The 13,961-nt window shown below is 35.0% G+C and overlaps 1 protein-coding gene across 1 annotated transcript in view; it reads left to right on the forward strand.

Annotated features, from left to right (window-relative positions):
- Positions 1-13,961, forward strand: part of ACAA2 (acetyl-CoA acyltransferase 2) — a 45,766-nt gene that overhangs the window by 6,158 nt on the left and 25,647 nt on the right. The window contains exons 2-3 of the mRNA XM_082853628.1: positions 2,010-2,176; positions 6,882-7,010. Coding sequence (XP_082709754.1) covers positions 2,010-2,176; positions 6,882-7,010 — 296 coding nt within the window. The remainder of the gene's footprint in view (positions 1-2,009; positions 2,177-6,881; positions 7,011-13,961) is intronic.

Here is a 13,961-nt window from a genome sequence, read left to right on the forward strand (position 1 = left end):
AGTGTCTACTGGAGAGTTGGTCAAATAGGAGCATACTAGGCGATGACCAGAGCAGGACTGTACCAAAATCAGGAAGAAGGCAAGCAAAGGGGAAAGAAAAATGAAATAAAGCAAACACCAGTGTAAAAATAGGCAGAGACTATTAATCAAGGAGGATTAGAGGATGTTTACAGGAAGGCATAGTGGCCCAGAATAACCCATCTCAGAGGAAAACATTTGTAGTGCACCAGACCAATATTTATGGCATTTTGTAAGTATCTGAATATTTTATCTGTAAAGAACTGATTGGATCTGTTCTAAAGTATAGTTATATATGTTGCTCCTAACATTCTTTTAGACTGTAAATTTCTCAAAGTAGGAATGAAAGAAGAAGCTGGAATTTTTTTTAGGATAGATTTCGTTTGTTCCATGGAAAGAGATCTCTAACATAAACAGGAGAATTGTACCCAGATAACAATAGTGGTATAATGTTTGCATGGTCTCAATTATAGGTCAATATCTGGGTACAAACCCATTGTTAAAAGTCCCTCAGTTTCTTGGCAAGATGTGGAAATGTGTGCTCAGATTGTCTTTGGGAAAATTTAGTTAGTGTATACGAAGCATCAAGCATGAAGTCCATCATACAGGAAGTGCCCCTGTATGTTAACTGTAATATTTACCTTGCAGAGTTGTTGGGAAGATTAGATACTATATGACAAGTGATGAGATGTCTAGTACTCAGTAGGTGCCTAATAAATGTTAGTGTGATGAAGCTGCTGTAACCGATGTTGTTCCCCAGTATGCAGGCTTTGCATTTCACAACTCTAGTGGGTGCCACTCATATCATAGTCATTGTAGATTTGTTAACCATATATATATATATATTGGCAGGTGGCAGTAGAGTGCCTTGGGAAGGGACAATTTGTATTTATCTGTACAGGGACACCAATCGAACCAATAGTGATACTGCAAATTTGTAGTCTTTGCAGTAATAGATGTATAGATAATTCCTCTGTATCCTTTGTGGTTAGGTCAGATGTAGGAAACTTTGTTACATTCTAACTGACACGTTATAATAGGATATTAGCAAATGAGAGTGTCTTTAGGGAAAAACAACCAGAATTAATGTTAAATAAAGAACTGTTGAAAGAATGCTTTTTGTGTATTTGGGAAAAGAGTCATTAGGTCTGGGGAATTTTACAGGTTAGCTGACTCCAGATACTGGAGGGGCTACCCATGATAAGGGTCATCTGTTTTATCTGTTATGCTCATTTTATTCTAAGAGTAAAATATAATAGTTCACATTATTTGAAATTTGTAATTTGAGTCATCCTCTGACTCTAGAAGCAGTGACATATGTAATACAAATTCAAAGCAGTGTATGTTCTAGAAGCTATATAATCTGTCTGAGTTTGGAATGCATTTGGATAGAACTACGATTGGTAGATGGAACACTTGGTAAGCCAAGCCCAGCTCAGTATGAGAAAAAAAATCGTTAGGTTATGTTGCCTATTCACGGGCACACTGCTTCACACAATTGGGCATGCCTTCTTACTGAAAGTTCTTTAGCAGAAGTTAGAGAGGACCTCTTGTCAGGAATATTCTAGAGGATGTTCTTATAGGATGAGTGGTTGGCCTCAAACAACCTTAAGGTACCTTCTAGTGGGAGATTCTTTGATTCTATGACCAGGCAATATACTCCAGCAAATAGAAGAAGCCTTTCGTTTTAAACAAATGTTTCTAGCATTGCAAATCATCAGATTATAAGAGTGTCATCTAGCCAAAATGGATTTACATGGTAGCCTGCAGTGCAGTTCTTGGTACCAGCATGTAGGTATTGATCAAAATGATAACTTTTAGTACTGCTGCTGTGAGTGTGACCCATTCTATGTATTATTATGTGACAAAGATTTTTAGTTATTTAATTGAAAATTGTACTTTACAATAAGGTTCACAATGAAATTATTTAAAGCATGTTAGGGACACTGACTAACCTGTAGCTGCTCATAAACCTCTCCTCTTTGCAATAGGTGTGTTCATCGTTGCTGCTAAGCGGACACCCTTTGGGGCTTACGGAGGTCTTCTGAAAGACTTCACAGCTACTGACTTGGCTGAATCTGCTGCCAGGGCTGCCTTGTCTGCTGGCAAAGTCTCACCTGAAACTATTGACAGTGTCGTTGTAGGCAACGTCATACAGGTTAGTAGGGCTGAAGGGACATTTCATTCCTATTGCTTTCTTTTATCAGTTTCTAAAAATAATTCCTTTAACGTGTTGTAGTGGTGTACTAGTTAATAATAGTTGAAGGTATTCATAATTTGAGGAGTCCTCTGACTCCAGAAGCAATGGCATATATAATTCAAAAGGACATATATAATTCAAAAGAACATATATTCATAAACTATATATCTATCTGGGATCTGTCTGGGACTTGGGATACATTTTATTGCTTCTTAAATAGCAAATTAATCTCTTTGACTTATTTGAAGTAAATTGGTTCTCTCTGTGTGCCACCAAGGAGGGTAGCAAACCCAAGCAATGCAACACATCTCCCATCATTTCTTACACACAGTAGGAGCTTGGTCAGTGTTTTGTGGGAAATGAGAAGCTCCTTTACCCTCTACCTTGCTATGTATGGTGTACAAAATAGATGATTCATTTGCAGTAATTGAAAGCTGAATATTCCTTCAAAGTGTGGCCATGAAGTGGGGACTGTCTTACTCTTCCCAGATCTCATTGGTGGGACGGAGGCTCTACACTGAGTGCATTGCCACTGACAGTACTGGGGCCCTAATCACTGTTCTCCTGACTCGTTAAGGTGGTTCCAGACTGAGAAGGGTGAGGCAGGCTGAGAAGACCTGAGGCTACTGCCACCTCCTGCGCTGAGCGCTTTCAGCTCTTAGAGCTGGGATAAGGCTCAGAAAAAGGTGCACAGTTGTCCCTTGTGAATAATGCTGCTTTGAACATCAAGTACAAGTTTTTGTGTGGACATAGGTTTTTATTTCCCTTGGGTGTATACCTATGAGTGTAATTGCTAGGCTATATGGTATCTCTACATTTAATTGTTTCAGAAACTTTCAGACTGTTTTCCAAAGCAGCTGAAACATTTTACGTTCATACCTACAGTGTATGAAGGTTCCACTTTTGCCACATCCTTGTCAACACTTGTTATTGTGTGTCTTTTTATTATAGCCATTCTAGTGAATATGAAGTAGTATCTCATTGTGGTTTTAATTTGCCTTTCCCTGATGACTGATGATGTGAACAACTTTTCATTAGCTTGTTGCCATTGCCGTATCTTCTTGGAGAGTGTCTAATTCATATCCTTTTCTCATTTTTTAATTGGGTTATTTGTCTTTTTATTATTGAGTCATAAGTGTTCTTTATATATCCTAGATATGAGTCCCTTAACAGATACATGATTTGTAAATATTTTTCTATACTTTGCTATCTTTTCATTTCTTAATAGTATCTTCTGGAGTATGAAAATTTTTAATTTTGATGAAGCCCAATTTCAGTTGTTGTTGCTCAGGCTTTTGGTGTCATTATCTAAGAATCCATTTCCATATCTAAGGTCGTGAAGACTTATCCCTATGTTTTCTTCTAAGTTTTATAGTTTTAGCTCTTACATTTAGGCCTTTGATTTATTTTGATTTAATGTTTATATATGTTTTGAGGTACAGGTCCAAATTCATTCTTCTGCATGTGGCTATCCAGTTGTTCTAGCACTATTTGTTGAAAAGACTATTCTTTCTCCCATTGGATGGTCTTGGCACTGTTATGGAAAATCAGTTGACCATAGACACATGATTTTATTTTTGGACTCCCAGTTCTCTTCCACTGATCTATATGTCTATCCTTTTTATGTCAGTTCCACACTGTCTCGATCATCATTGCTTCTTTGTAAGTTTTGAAATCAAGAAATGTGAGTCCTCCTACTTAGTTATTCATTTCAAAGTTGTTTTGGCTATTCTGGGTCTCCTGCAGTTTGATAATTTTAGAATCTGTTCACCCATTTCTACAAATAAGTCAGCTAAGATTCTGATGGAGATTGTTTTGAATCTGTAGGTCAATTGAAGGAATATTGCCATGAACATGGCATGTTTTTTCACTTGTATAAATCCTCTTTAATTTTTTCAACAATGTCTTAGAGTTGTCAGAATATGTTTTGCACTTCTTTTGTTAAATTTATTCTTAAGTATTTTATTCTTTTAGATGCTATTGTGAATGGAATTGTTTTCTTATTTCATTTTCAGATTGTTCATTGCAAGTGTATAGAAATGCAGCTGATTTTTCAAAAAAAGAAATGCAATTGATTTCTATATATTAATTTTATATCCTGAAACCTTGAACTCATTTATTACTTCTAATCGTTTTCTAGTTGATTACTTAGGATTTTTTATATATAACATTATGTCATCTGAGAGTAGAAATAGTTATGTTTCTTTCTTTCCAATCTGGATTTCTTTTATTTATGTATTTATTTTTCTTACCTAATTGCTCTGTCTAGAACCTCTGATGTTGAATGAAAGAGACAAAAAATGGATATCTCTGTCTTGTTCCTGATATTGTGGGGAAAGCATCCAGTCTTTTACCATTAAGTATGATTATATGGGTTTTTCTAGATGCCCTTTATCAGGTTGAGGAAGTTCTCTTCTTTTCCTAGGTTATTGAATGTTTTTATCATGAAAAGGTGTTGGATTTTGTCAAGTGCTTTTTCTATGTCAATTGAGATGATCGTATGATTTTTGTTTTTTATTCTGTTGATACAACGTGATATATTAATTGACTTTCAGGTGATGAAACAACCTTACATTTCTGGATGACCCTTACACTGGTCATGGCATATAATTCTTTTCGTACATTGCTGAATTCTGTTTGCTAGTATTTTGTTGGAGATTTTTATATCCATATTCATAAGAGATATTAATCTGTACTTTTTTGTGATGTCTTTGTCTGGTTTTGATATCAGGATAATTCTGGCTTCATGATGAGTTGGGAAGTGATCCTTTTCTATTTTTTAGGAAGAGTTTGTGAATAATTGGTATTAATGCTTCTTTAAATGTTTGGTAGAATTCAGTAATGAAGCCAGTCTGGGCTTTTTTGTTGAGTGGTGTTTTGATTACTAATTAATTCAGTCTTCACTTGTTATAGGTCTATTCATATTGTCTATTTTTCTTTGAGTTGGGTTTGGTAGTTTGTGTCTTTCTAGGCACTTGTCCTCTTTACCTAAATTATCTAATTTATTGGCACACAACTGTTCATGGTAGTCAATTCTCGTTATTCACAGTAGTTATGTTTTATATAGATGCCGTGTACACCGAATTAGCAACTATTGAACCACTGCTCCCAGGGGAAACGACAGGGTGAGGTTCCTGTGAGCCTCCGGTCACAACATTTTTGTTAACTGATCAGTACATAACCTTGTTTTATATATGTTTCTATTTAAGGACACCGTATTTAATATATATTGTTGATTCATTAGCATTAAACTCACAGCCAACAGCACTATCACTCATGCCTGAATGAAGTTTATCTAACACATATTTTCTCTGTGAGGCACGTCACTGCCTTCTTGCACTTAGGGATACTGGAGAGCAAGGACTTCAGCATTATTACTTGGGGGCCATTTTAAACAGTAAAATCACCCACAAGAAGCACAAAAATGCATAAAACTAAATAGACTGCAGGAAGATCACTATTTCTAGGATGAGAGCTGAAGCAAGAAGGCAGAGTGTCCCCTTGTTCATCCTTAGCTAGGAACGTGCATATCAGGCAGCTAAAATTTTTCTCCTCTCTGCACATGTCTGCAAATGACCACAAAAGTGCTGCAAGTATTGATCTTGGGGGTTACAAATAAATTTTAGCAAGTAGGTGAATTTGCAAGTATATAATCTACACATAATAAGAATCGACTATACTTTGAACTTATATATTTATGTCCTGCCTATTTTGAGAGGTGTTAAGGTTCTTGGTGTTAAAGGCACTAAGGTACCTTTATTGTAGAGAGAGCTAAAGCAAATTTGATAAAACGTAAAGAATTGGTCCATCAAGGTAACTTTAGGGTGTTCATTGTACTATTCTTGTAACTTTACATTTTATCAAATTTGCTTTAGCTTTCTCTACAATAGAAGCTGTTGTTATTGTTAAAAAGAAAAAAAAAGTTGTTTCATCCCTTCTTACTCAAAGTGTGTGGTCCTTGGACCAGCAACATTGGCCTCACCAGGGCAGTGGTTAGAAATGCAGAATCTCAGGTAGTCCTAGACCTATTTACTGAGAACCTACATTTTAACAAGATGCCCCAGTATGCATTTTAAAGTTTGGGAAGCAGTAGTCTAGTCCCACCTCTTATTCTCCTGACCATTGTTCATCTTTCCCCTTCCTAAGTCAGCCAGCCTCAGCCTTGGTTACACATTACAATCACCTGGGTGCTATTAAAAGTAACTACTGATGCCTGTGGCCACCTCCAGCCTTTCTGGTTTAATTGGTTTGGTTAGGAGCTTGAGCATCACTGTGTTAATAAAGCTTCCTCGGTTATTCCACTGTGCAGCCAAGGTTGAGAACCATAGCCTCTCATGCTTCCTCTGTTAAAGAACATACTACTTCGAGATAGCGTGTTCCATTTTTAAACAGTTCTAATTGTTATGAAATTCTGTGTTCTACTGAGATTTTAATATAAGGATTTCTCATACTTTGTTTAAAATCGAGTTGGCCGAATTACAGTTTTTATTCAAATCATTAACACGTATTATATAAAATATGCTGTACCTGTATGCATTGTGTCCTACCTTAGAGCCATATAATTTATAATTTTTGAAAAATTGTAAACATTTTACTATATTGTGTCCTTCTTCTTAATTCCTAGATATATAGAGGAAATTCTTTTTCTTTCCCTCTGTTCCAGACTTCTTCAGATGCTATATACTTGGCAAGACATGTTGGTTTGCGTGTGGGAATCCCAAAAGAGACCCCAGCTGTCACTGTTAATAGGCTCTGTGGCTCCGGTTTCCAGTCCATTGTGAATGGATGTCAGGTATAGGTAACATTTAATTCTCTGAAAATATTAATAGTTATTAGAGGAAATGCCTCACTTCAATATAACACTGTAGGTTTTTAATTTTATAGTACTTATTAGGAGAGGTCAATATTTAATTTTTCTTGGAAAAATATTCATAGAAAATAGTTTCTTGAAAGCTAGTAATGAACCTTGAAAACATTATGCTAAATGGAATAAGCCCGTCACAAAAGGACAAATACTGTATGAGTCCACTTATATGAGGTCCCTCAAGTGGTCAGATTCATAGAGACAGAAAGTAGAATGGGGATTGTTGGGGCTGGTGGGGAAGAGAGAATGGGGAGTTAGTGTTTAGTGGGTATGCGGTTGCAGTTTGGAAATTGAAAAAGACTTCTGGAAATGGATGGTGGTTGGTTGCATAACAGTGTGAATGTACTTAATGACCTGTATATTTAAAATTGGTTAGAATGGTAAATTTTATGTTATGTGTATTTTATCACAATTTTTAAAAAGCTAGTCATGACTGTCATTCTTATTGAGTGCTTCCTATGTGCACATAGATTTACATTCAATATCTCATTTAATCTTCACAACTGTCCTATGAGGCAAGAACTATTATTCCCATTTTACAGGCAAGGAAACTGATTATTAAAGGCATTAAGGTTACTAAGTTATAGAGGAAGAAGCTGAACCCAGGTCTGTGAGAGTGCTGGGCAAGGCAGTTTGAAACACTGAATAAAGACTCTAAGATGAGGAAGGGAGCTGGAGAATTTAGAGGATGATATGAAATGTATTTTATTACAAAGGAACTGAATGATACTGTTGGTAGAAGTACAAACTAGCATAATCTCTTCAAGGGATAGTTGGGCAAATACATTTGTTCCCTTGAGCATAAGGAAAAGGGATATAGTAAAATCTAAGTTGTCAAAGTCTTCATGTTATTACAAAATAAAAGATAAAACTTTGTAATGAATAAATCACTTTCAGGTTAATTTATTTCTGTAACAATATATCAGGTAGTGACCCTGATTTTCCTAGCAATCATTTTGAACATCAGGCTCTTGGAGGATTTTTTGTTTTTCTTTTTTCCCTCCAGATTTAAAGTGATTTATTTTCTAATAATAAAAACATAACATGTTCATTATGGGGATTTTAGAAAAATAGAGAAGAAAAAAAATAAAAGTACCCTAAATTCCTACCTCTAGAGGTGGTCACTGTGTGAATTTTAGATATATATTTAAATAAATAATTGGGTACTTAGATTACATAATTTTTTACTTCATATCTCAACTTTTTTCTAATTCTTTCTTCCTCAGTCATTCCTGATGACTTTTGGAAGACTCCTTAGACCCGGTCTTTTTCCTTTTGGCTTAGGGATGAGCATACTACAGCCCATTGGCAAATCTTGCCTGCTGCTTGTTCTTCTACAGCCTACAAGTTAAGAATATTTTTTACATTTTTAAATAGTTAAAAAATTAAGTGAAGAATAGTATTTTATGACACATGAAAATTATATGAAATTTAAATGAAAGTGTCCATAAATGAAGTCTTATCGGAACACAGTTACACTCATTTTATAACTGTGTTATCAGAGTTTTTCTGTTAGGTTACAAGATTATAAACCTCTCTTGTTTCTAGAACCTCTCTCAGGTTAAGCTTTGAGGAAGAGAATCAGTAGCCATATTAGTTTGCCATTTAACTTAAAATTGTACATTTATCTTTAACTTGCAAAAACTTGGTTAATTATTGGTACTGAAAAAGTCCTTGTTTTTTTTTAATTTTTGTTATAGGCATTTTTAATGTCTACATAAAACCTCAGAGCTATAACATTGTTAATTATGCTTATTGTTGAAATAACATTGAGGTAAATGTTTTGATAGTGTACCCGTGTAACAAGGGGTTTATAATATTTTAATTGCATAGACTTTAGTAATCAGAACTTTCACTGGACATTTGATACAGAATTGAAGGACAACTTGGCTCATTTACTAATCAATTTTGTTCATTTATAAGGGGCAAAATCAACTTATTTTCTTGTTTCTTTATATTACTGGACAGTCGTTCCTCAAATTTCAATAAGCTTCAATTTCATTTCCTGAATTCAGCCTCTGGGGTGCTGCATGGCTGTTGTAAAAATAACAGCAATTACATGTACAACCAGTGCAATGAAATATCCAGGAGCATGTTGAGTGTAACTGCAGACAAGTGATTGATAAGCTGCAATGTGTAACGTGCTATTTTTCGTGTAAATGTACAAAAACTAGTTATATGAGTTCACCTTTGATTTTCTTTGAGAACTTATACAGAACATTCCTAAAACATACATTTACAAACTTTACAATATGTTAAATAATTTATGGTTCAGGTTCATCTGTATACTGCTTTTTTTTTTTTTTTTTTAAATTATAACCATAGACTGCCGGGTACACAAAAGCTACAGATCACCACAACAAGATGCATGCAAATCTTGAATTCTTAGAGGATTTTTTTTAAAGATTAAACTTTCTTTTTAACCCATTATATAATAAAGAGAACAAACTGACTAGGATAGATGACTCCATAAATCTCTCTAATTATTTCACACTAAAAATAAAATTTGAATCTACTTTATTAACAAAAAAACAAAGGTCCATGCAGAATCCTCATCTATAGTGTGTATTATCACACCACAATGTTAAATGTAGCTATTTTCACTGCACAACTTCTGGCAGCTAAAGCTGCATATGTTATCCCACACGGATGATAGAAGGAGGCCAATCTTAACATATGCAAAGGAAATTCACAGCCTCAATAATATTCACTGTGATAGTTAATAACTGAAATTTCAAAACATTTTCTATTTTTTCTAATCTGAATCATCATGAATCAGGTTCCAATTTTTTCTCTTTTAGTCCTTAGAGAAAATAAATATTAGCTGGACCCTGGTGAAAACTCATTCTTTAACTCGGTCTGGAAAATAACATCTTGATCTTGATGAAAATGAACTAGGTCTAAATATACAGTTGGGGATTTCCTCAACTACTTTTCATTTTGTCAATGTCTTTTTAAATTGTGGAAGTCAAATATAGACTTTGTTCTGAGCCATATGACTTGGAATTTTGTTCAAATGGAATCAAATTTGAATTAGGAACAAATTAATCTAATCTACTTTTATTACAGGTGTAGGCATGCTACATACACAAGCTTCCGTCCTTGTCAAATATAGTAACATAATGCTATGGATGATAACTAGGCTTGTCCTATTCTGAATCCATATAAATGAATGGTCTGCTTGTTTTGATATAACAAAATGTGGAAAATGTCTTAAAAATCGCATTTTCAAAAATAGATAGGAATATACATCTAATTAATGTAATATATATTATAGCGGAGTAGGAGAGAATCAAGATGATTAAATGTTTCTGTAACCTCAAGGTAAGATTTTACTCCTCTGCCTAACACTACTAAATTCTTCCCTTTAAAACACAGGAATATTGTTATTACTAAATTTTCTAAGGGACTAGACTAAATGCAGTTTCATCATTAATGTTATATTCATATTAAAGTATGACTCTAAGAAGAATATTGCTCTGACTTCTTTTAATACTATTGTTCCTGAGCCCTTAAGTCTTAAATTTCTGGTGGTTTCTTCAAGGCACTTAGATTTTATACACTGTCTTACTAAATATTGGGAAACAACAACACTAATAATGATTATTACTCTTGATTCCTTTGTGGTTGGAAAGAAAATTTGTGTGAAATTGACTTTGAACAACTTTCCACCAAGGAAATCATGTTTTTAGGCTTTTGTTGCTATCAATTTTACCCTTTCTTTAGTGTACTTAGCTCATATGTTTTGCTTTTTCACCAAGCTTATAGCAAAGATGCATTGCTTGGCCAATTATCATATATGTGATTGCAGGACTGGTAAGACAAGAGAGGGAAAAGTATATAAGAAAAGAGATTGGCATAATAGAGAATGAAAGTGGTGCTTATATATTGATAACTATATCCCTCCTTAAATGAGTTTGACATTATTACAGATCAGACAGAGTTTTCCTTTGCTACTGTCTATATTTTATCACAGCTATAAATTTTGAGACCTTACGTGATTTTCATTACTACAATGGGACAAAATATTTTATATTCACATTCTTGGGTTGGAGTCCATTTTGCTTTATAAAATGGGTGTATTCAAGATAGTAATTTATTTATTTATTTATTTAAACCTCTTTATTGGAGTATAATTGCTTTACAATGGTGTGTTAGTTTCTGCTTCATAACAAAGTGAATCAGTTATACATATACATATGTTACCATATCTCTTCCCCCTTGCCTCTCCCTCCCTCCCACCCTCCCTATCCCACCCCTCTAGGTGGTCACAAAGCACCGAGCTGATATCCCTGTGCTATGAGGCTGCTTCCCACTAGCTATCTATTTTATGTTTGGTAGTGTATATATGTCCATGCCACTCTCTCACTTTGTCACAGCTTACCCTTCCCCCTCCCCATATCCTCAAGTCCATTCTCTAGTAGGTCTGTGTCTTTATTCCTGTCTTGCCCCTAGGTTCTTCATGACCTTCCTTTTTTTTTTCTTCTTGGAGTCCATATATATGTGTTAGAATACGGTATTTGTTTTTCTCTTACTGACTTCACTCTGTATGACAGACTCTAGGTCCATCCACCTCACTACAAATAACTCAATTTCGTTTCTTTTTATGGCTGAGTAATATTCCATTGTATATATGTACCACATCTTCTTTATCCATTCATCTGTTGATGGACACTTAGGTTGCTTCCATGTCCTGGCTACTGTAAATAGAGCTGCAATGAATATTTTGGTACATGACTCTTTTTGAATTATGGTTTTCTCAGGGTATATTCCCAGTAGTGGGATTGCTGGGTCATATGGTAGTTCTATTTTTAGTTTTTTAAGGAACCTCCATACTGTTCTCCATAGTGGCTGTATCCATTTACATTCCCCCCAGCAATGCAAGAGTGTTCCCTTTTCTCCACACCCTCTCCAGCATTTACTGTTTCTAGATTTTTTGATGATGGCCATTCTGACCAGTGTGAAATGATATCTCATTGTAGTTTTGATTTGCATTTCCTAATGATTAATGATGTTGAGCATTCTTTCATGTGTTTGTTGACAATCTGTATATCTTCTTTGGAGAAATGTCTATTTAGGTCTTCGGCCCATTTTTGGATTGAGTTGTTTGTTTTTTTGATATTGAGCTGCATGAGCTGCTTGTAAATTTTGGAGATTAATCCTTTGTCAGTTGCTTCATTTGCAAATATTTTCTTCCATTGTGAGGGTTGTCTTTTGGTCTTGTTTATGGTTTCCTTTGCTGTGCAAAAGCTTTTAAGTTTCATTAGGTCCCATTTGTTTATTTTTGTTTTTATTTCCATTTGTCTGGGAGGTGGGTCAGAAAGGATCTTGCTGTGATTTATGTCATAGAGTGTTCTGCCTATGTTTTCCTCTAAGAGTTTGATAGTGTCTGGCCTTACATTTAGGTCTTTAATCCACTTTGAGTTTATTTACGTGTATGATGTTAGGGAGTGTTCTAATTTCACACTTTTACATGTACCCGTCCAGTTTTCCCAGCACCACTTATTGAAGAGGCTGTTTTTTCTCCACTGTATATTCTTGTCTCCTTTATCAAAGATAAGGTGACCATATGTGTATGGCTTTATCTCTGGGCTTTCTATCCTGTTCCCTTGATCTATATTTCTGTTTTTGTGCCAGTACTGTACTATCTTGATTACTATAGCTTTGTAGTATAGTCTGAAGTCAGGGAGCCTGATTCCTCCAGCTCCATTTTTCATTCTCAAGAGTGCTTTGGCTATTCGGGGTCTTTTGTGTTTCCATACAAATTCTGAAATTTTGTGTTCCAGTTCTGTGAAAAATGCCAGTGGTAGTTTGATAGGGATTGCATTAAATCTGTAGATTGCTTTAGGTAGTAGAGTCATTTTCACAATGTTGATTCTTCCAATCCAAGAACATGGTATATCTCTCCATCTATTTGTATCATCTTTAATTTCTTTCATCAGTGTCTTATAATTTTCTGCATACAGGTCTTTTCTCTCCTTAGGTAGGCTTATTCCTAGATATTTTATTCTTTTTGTTGCAGTGGTAAATGGGAGTGTTTTCTTAATTTCACTTTCAGATTTTTCATCATTAGTGTATAGGAATGCAAGAGATTTCTATGCATTAATTTTGTATCCTGCTACTTTACCAAATTCATTGATTAGCTCTAGTAGTTTTCTGGTAGCATCTTTAGGATTCTCTATGTATAGTATCATGTCATCTGCAAACAGTGACAGCTTTACTTCTTCTTTTCCAATTTGGATTCCTTTTATTTCTTTTTCTTCTCTGATTGCTGTGGCTAAAACTTCCCAAACTATGTTGAATAACAGTGGTGAGAGTGGGCAACCTTGTCTTGTTCCTGATCTTAGTGGGAATGGTTTCAGTTTTTCACCATTGAGGACGATGTTGGCTGTGGGTTGGTCATATATGGCCTTTATTATGTTGCGGAAAGTTCCCTCTGCCTACTTTCTGCATGGTTTTTATCATAAATCGGTGTTGAAATTTGTCGAAAGCTTTCTCTGCATTGATTGAGATGATCATGTGGTTTTTGCCTTCAGTTTGTTAATATGGTGTATCACATTGATTGATTTGCATATATTGAAGAATCTTGCATTCCTGGGATAAACCCTACTTGATCATGGTGTATGATCCTTTTAATGTGCTGTTGGATTCTGTTTGCTAGTATTTTGTTGAGGATTTTTGCATCTATGTTCATCAGTGATATTGGCCTGTAGTTTTCTCTCTTTGTGATATCTTTATCTGGGTTTGGTATCAGGGTGATGGTGGCCTCATAGAATGAGTTTGGGAGTGTTCCTCCCTCTGTTGTATTTTGGAAGAGTTTGAGAAGGATAGGGGTTAGCTCTTCTCTAAATGTTTGATAGAATTCTCCTGTGAAGCCAT

This window comes from Leucopleurus acutus, assembly GCF_964270905.1.
Source record: "Leucopleurus acutus genome assembly, chromosome: 13".
NCBI classification, from domain to species: Eukaryota; Metazoa; Chordata; class Mammalia; order Artiodactyla; family Delphinidae; genus Leucopleurus; species Leucopleurus acutus.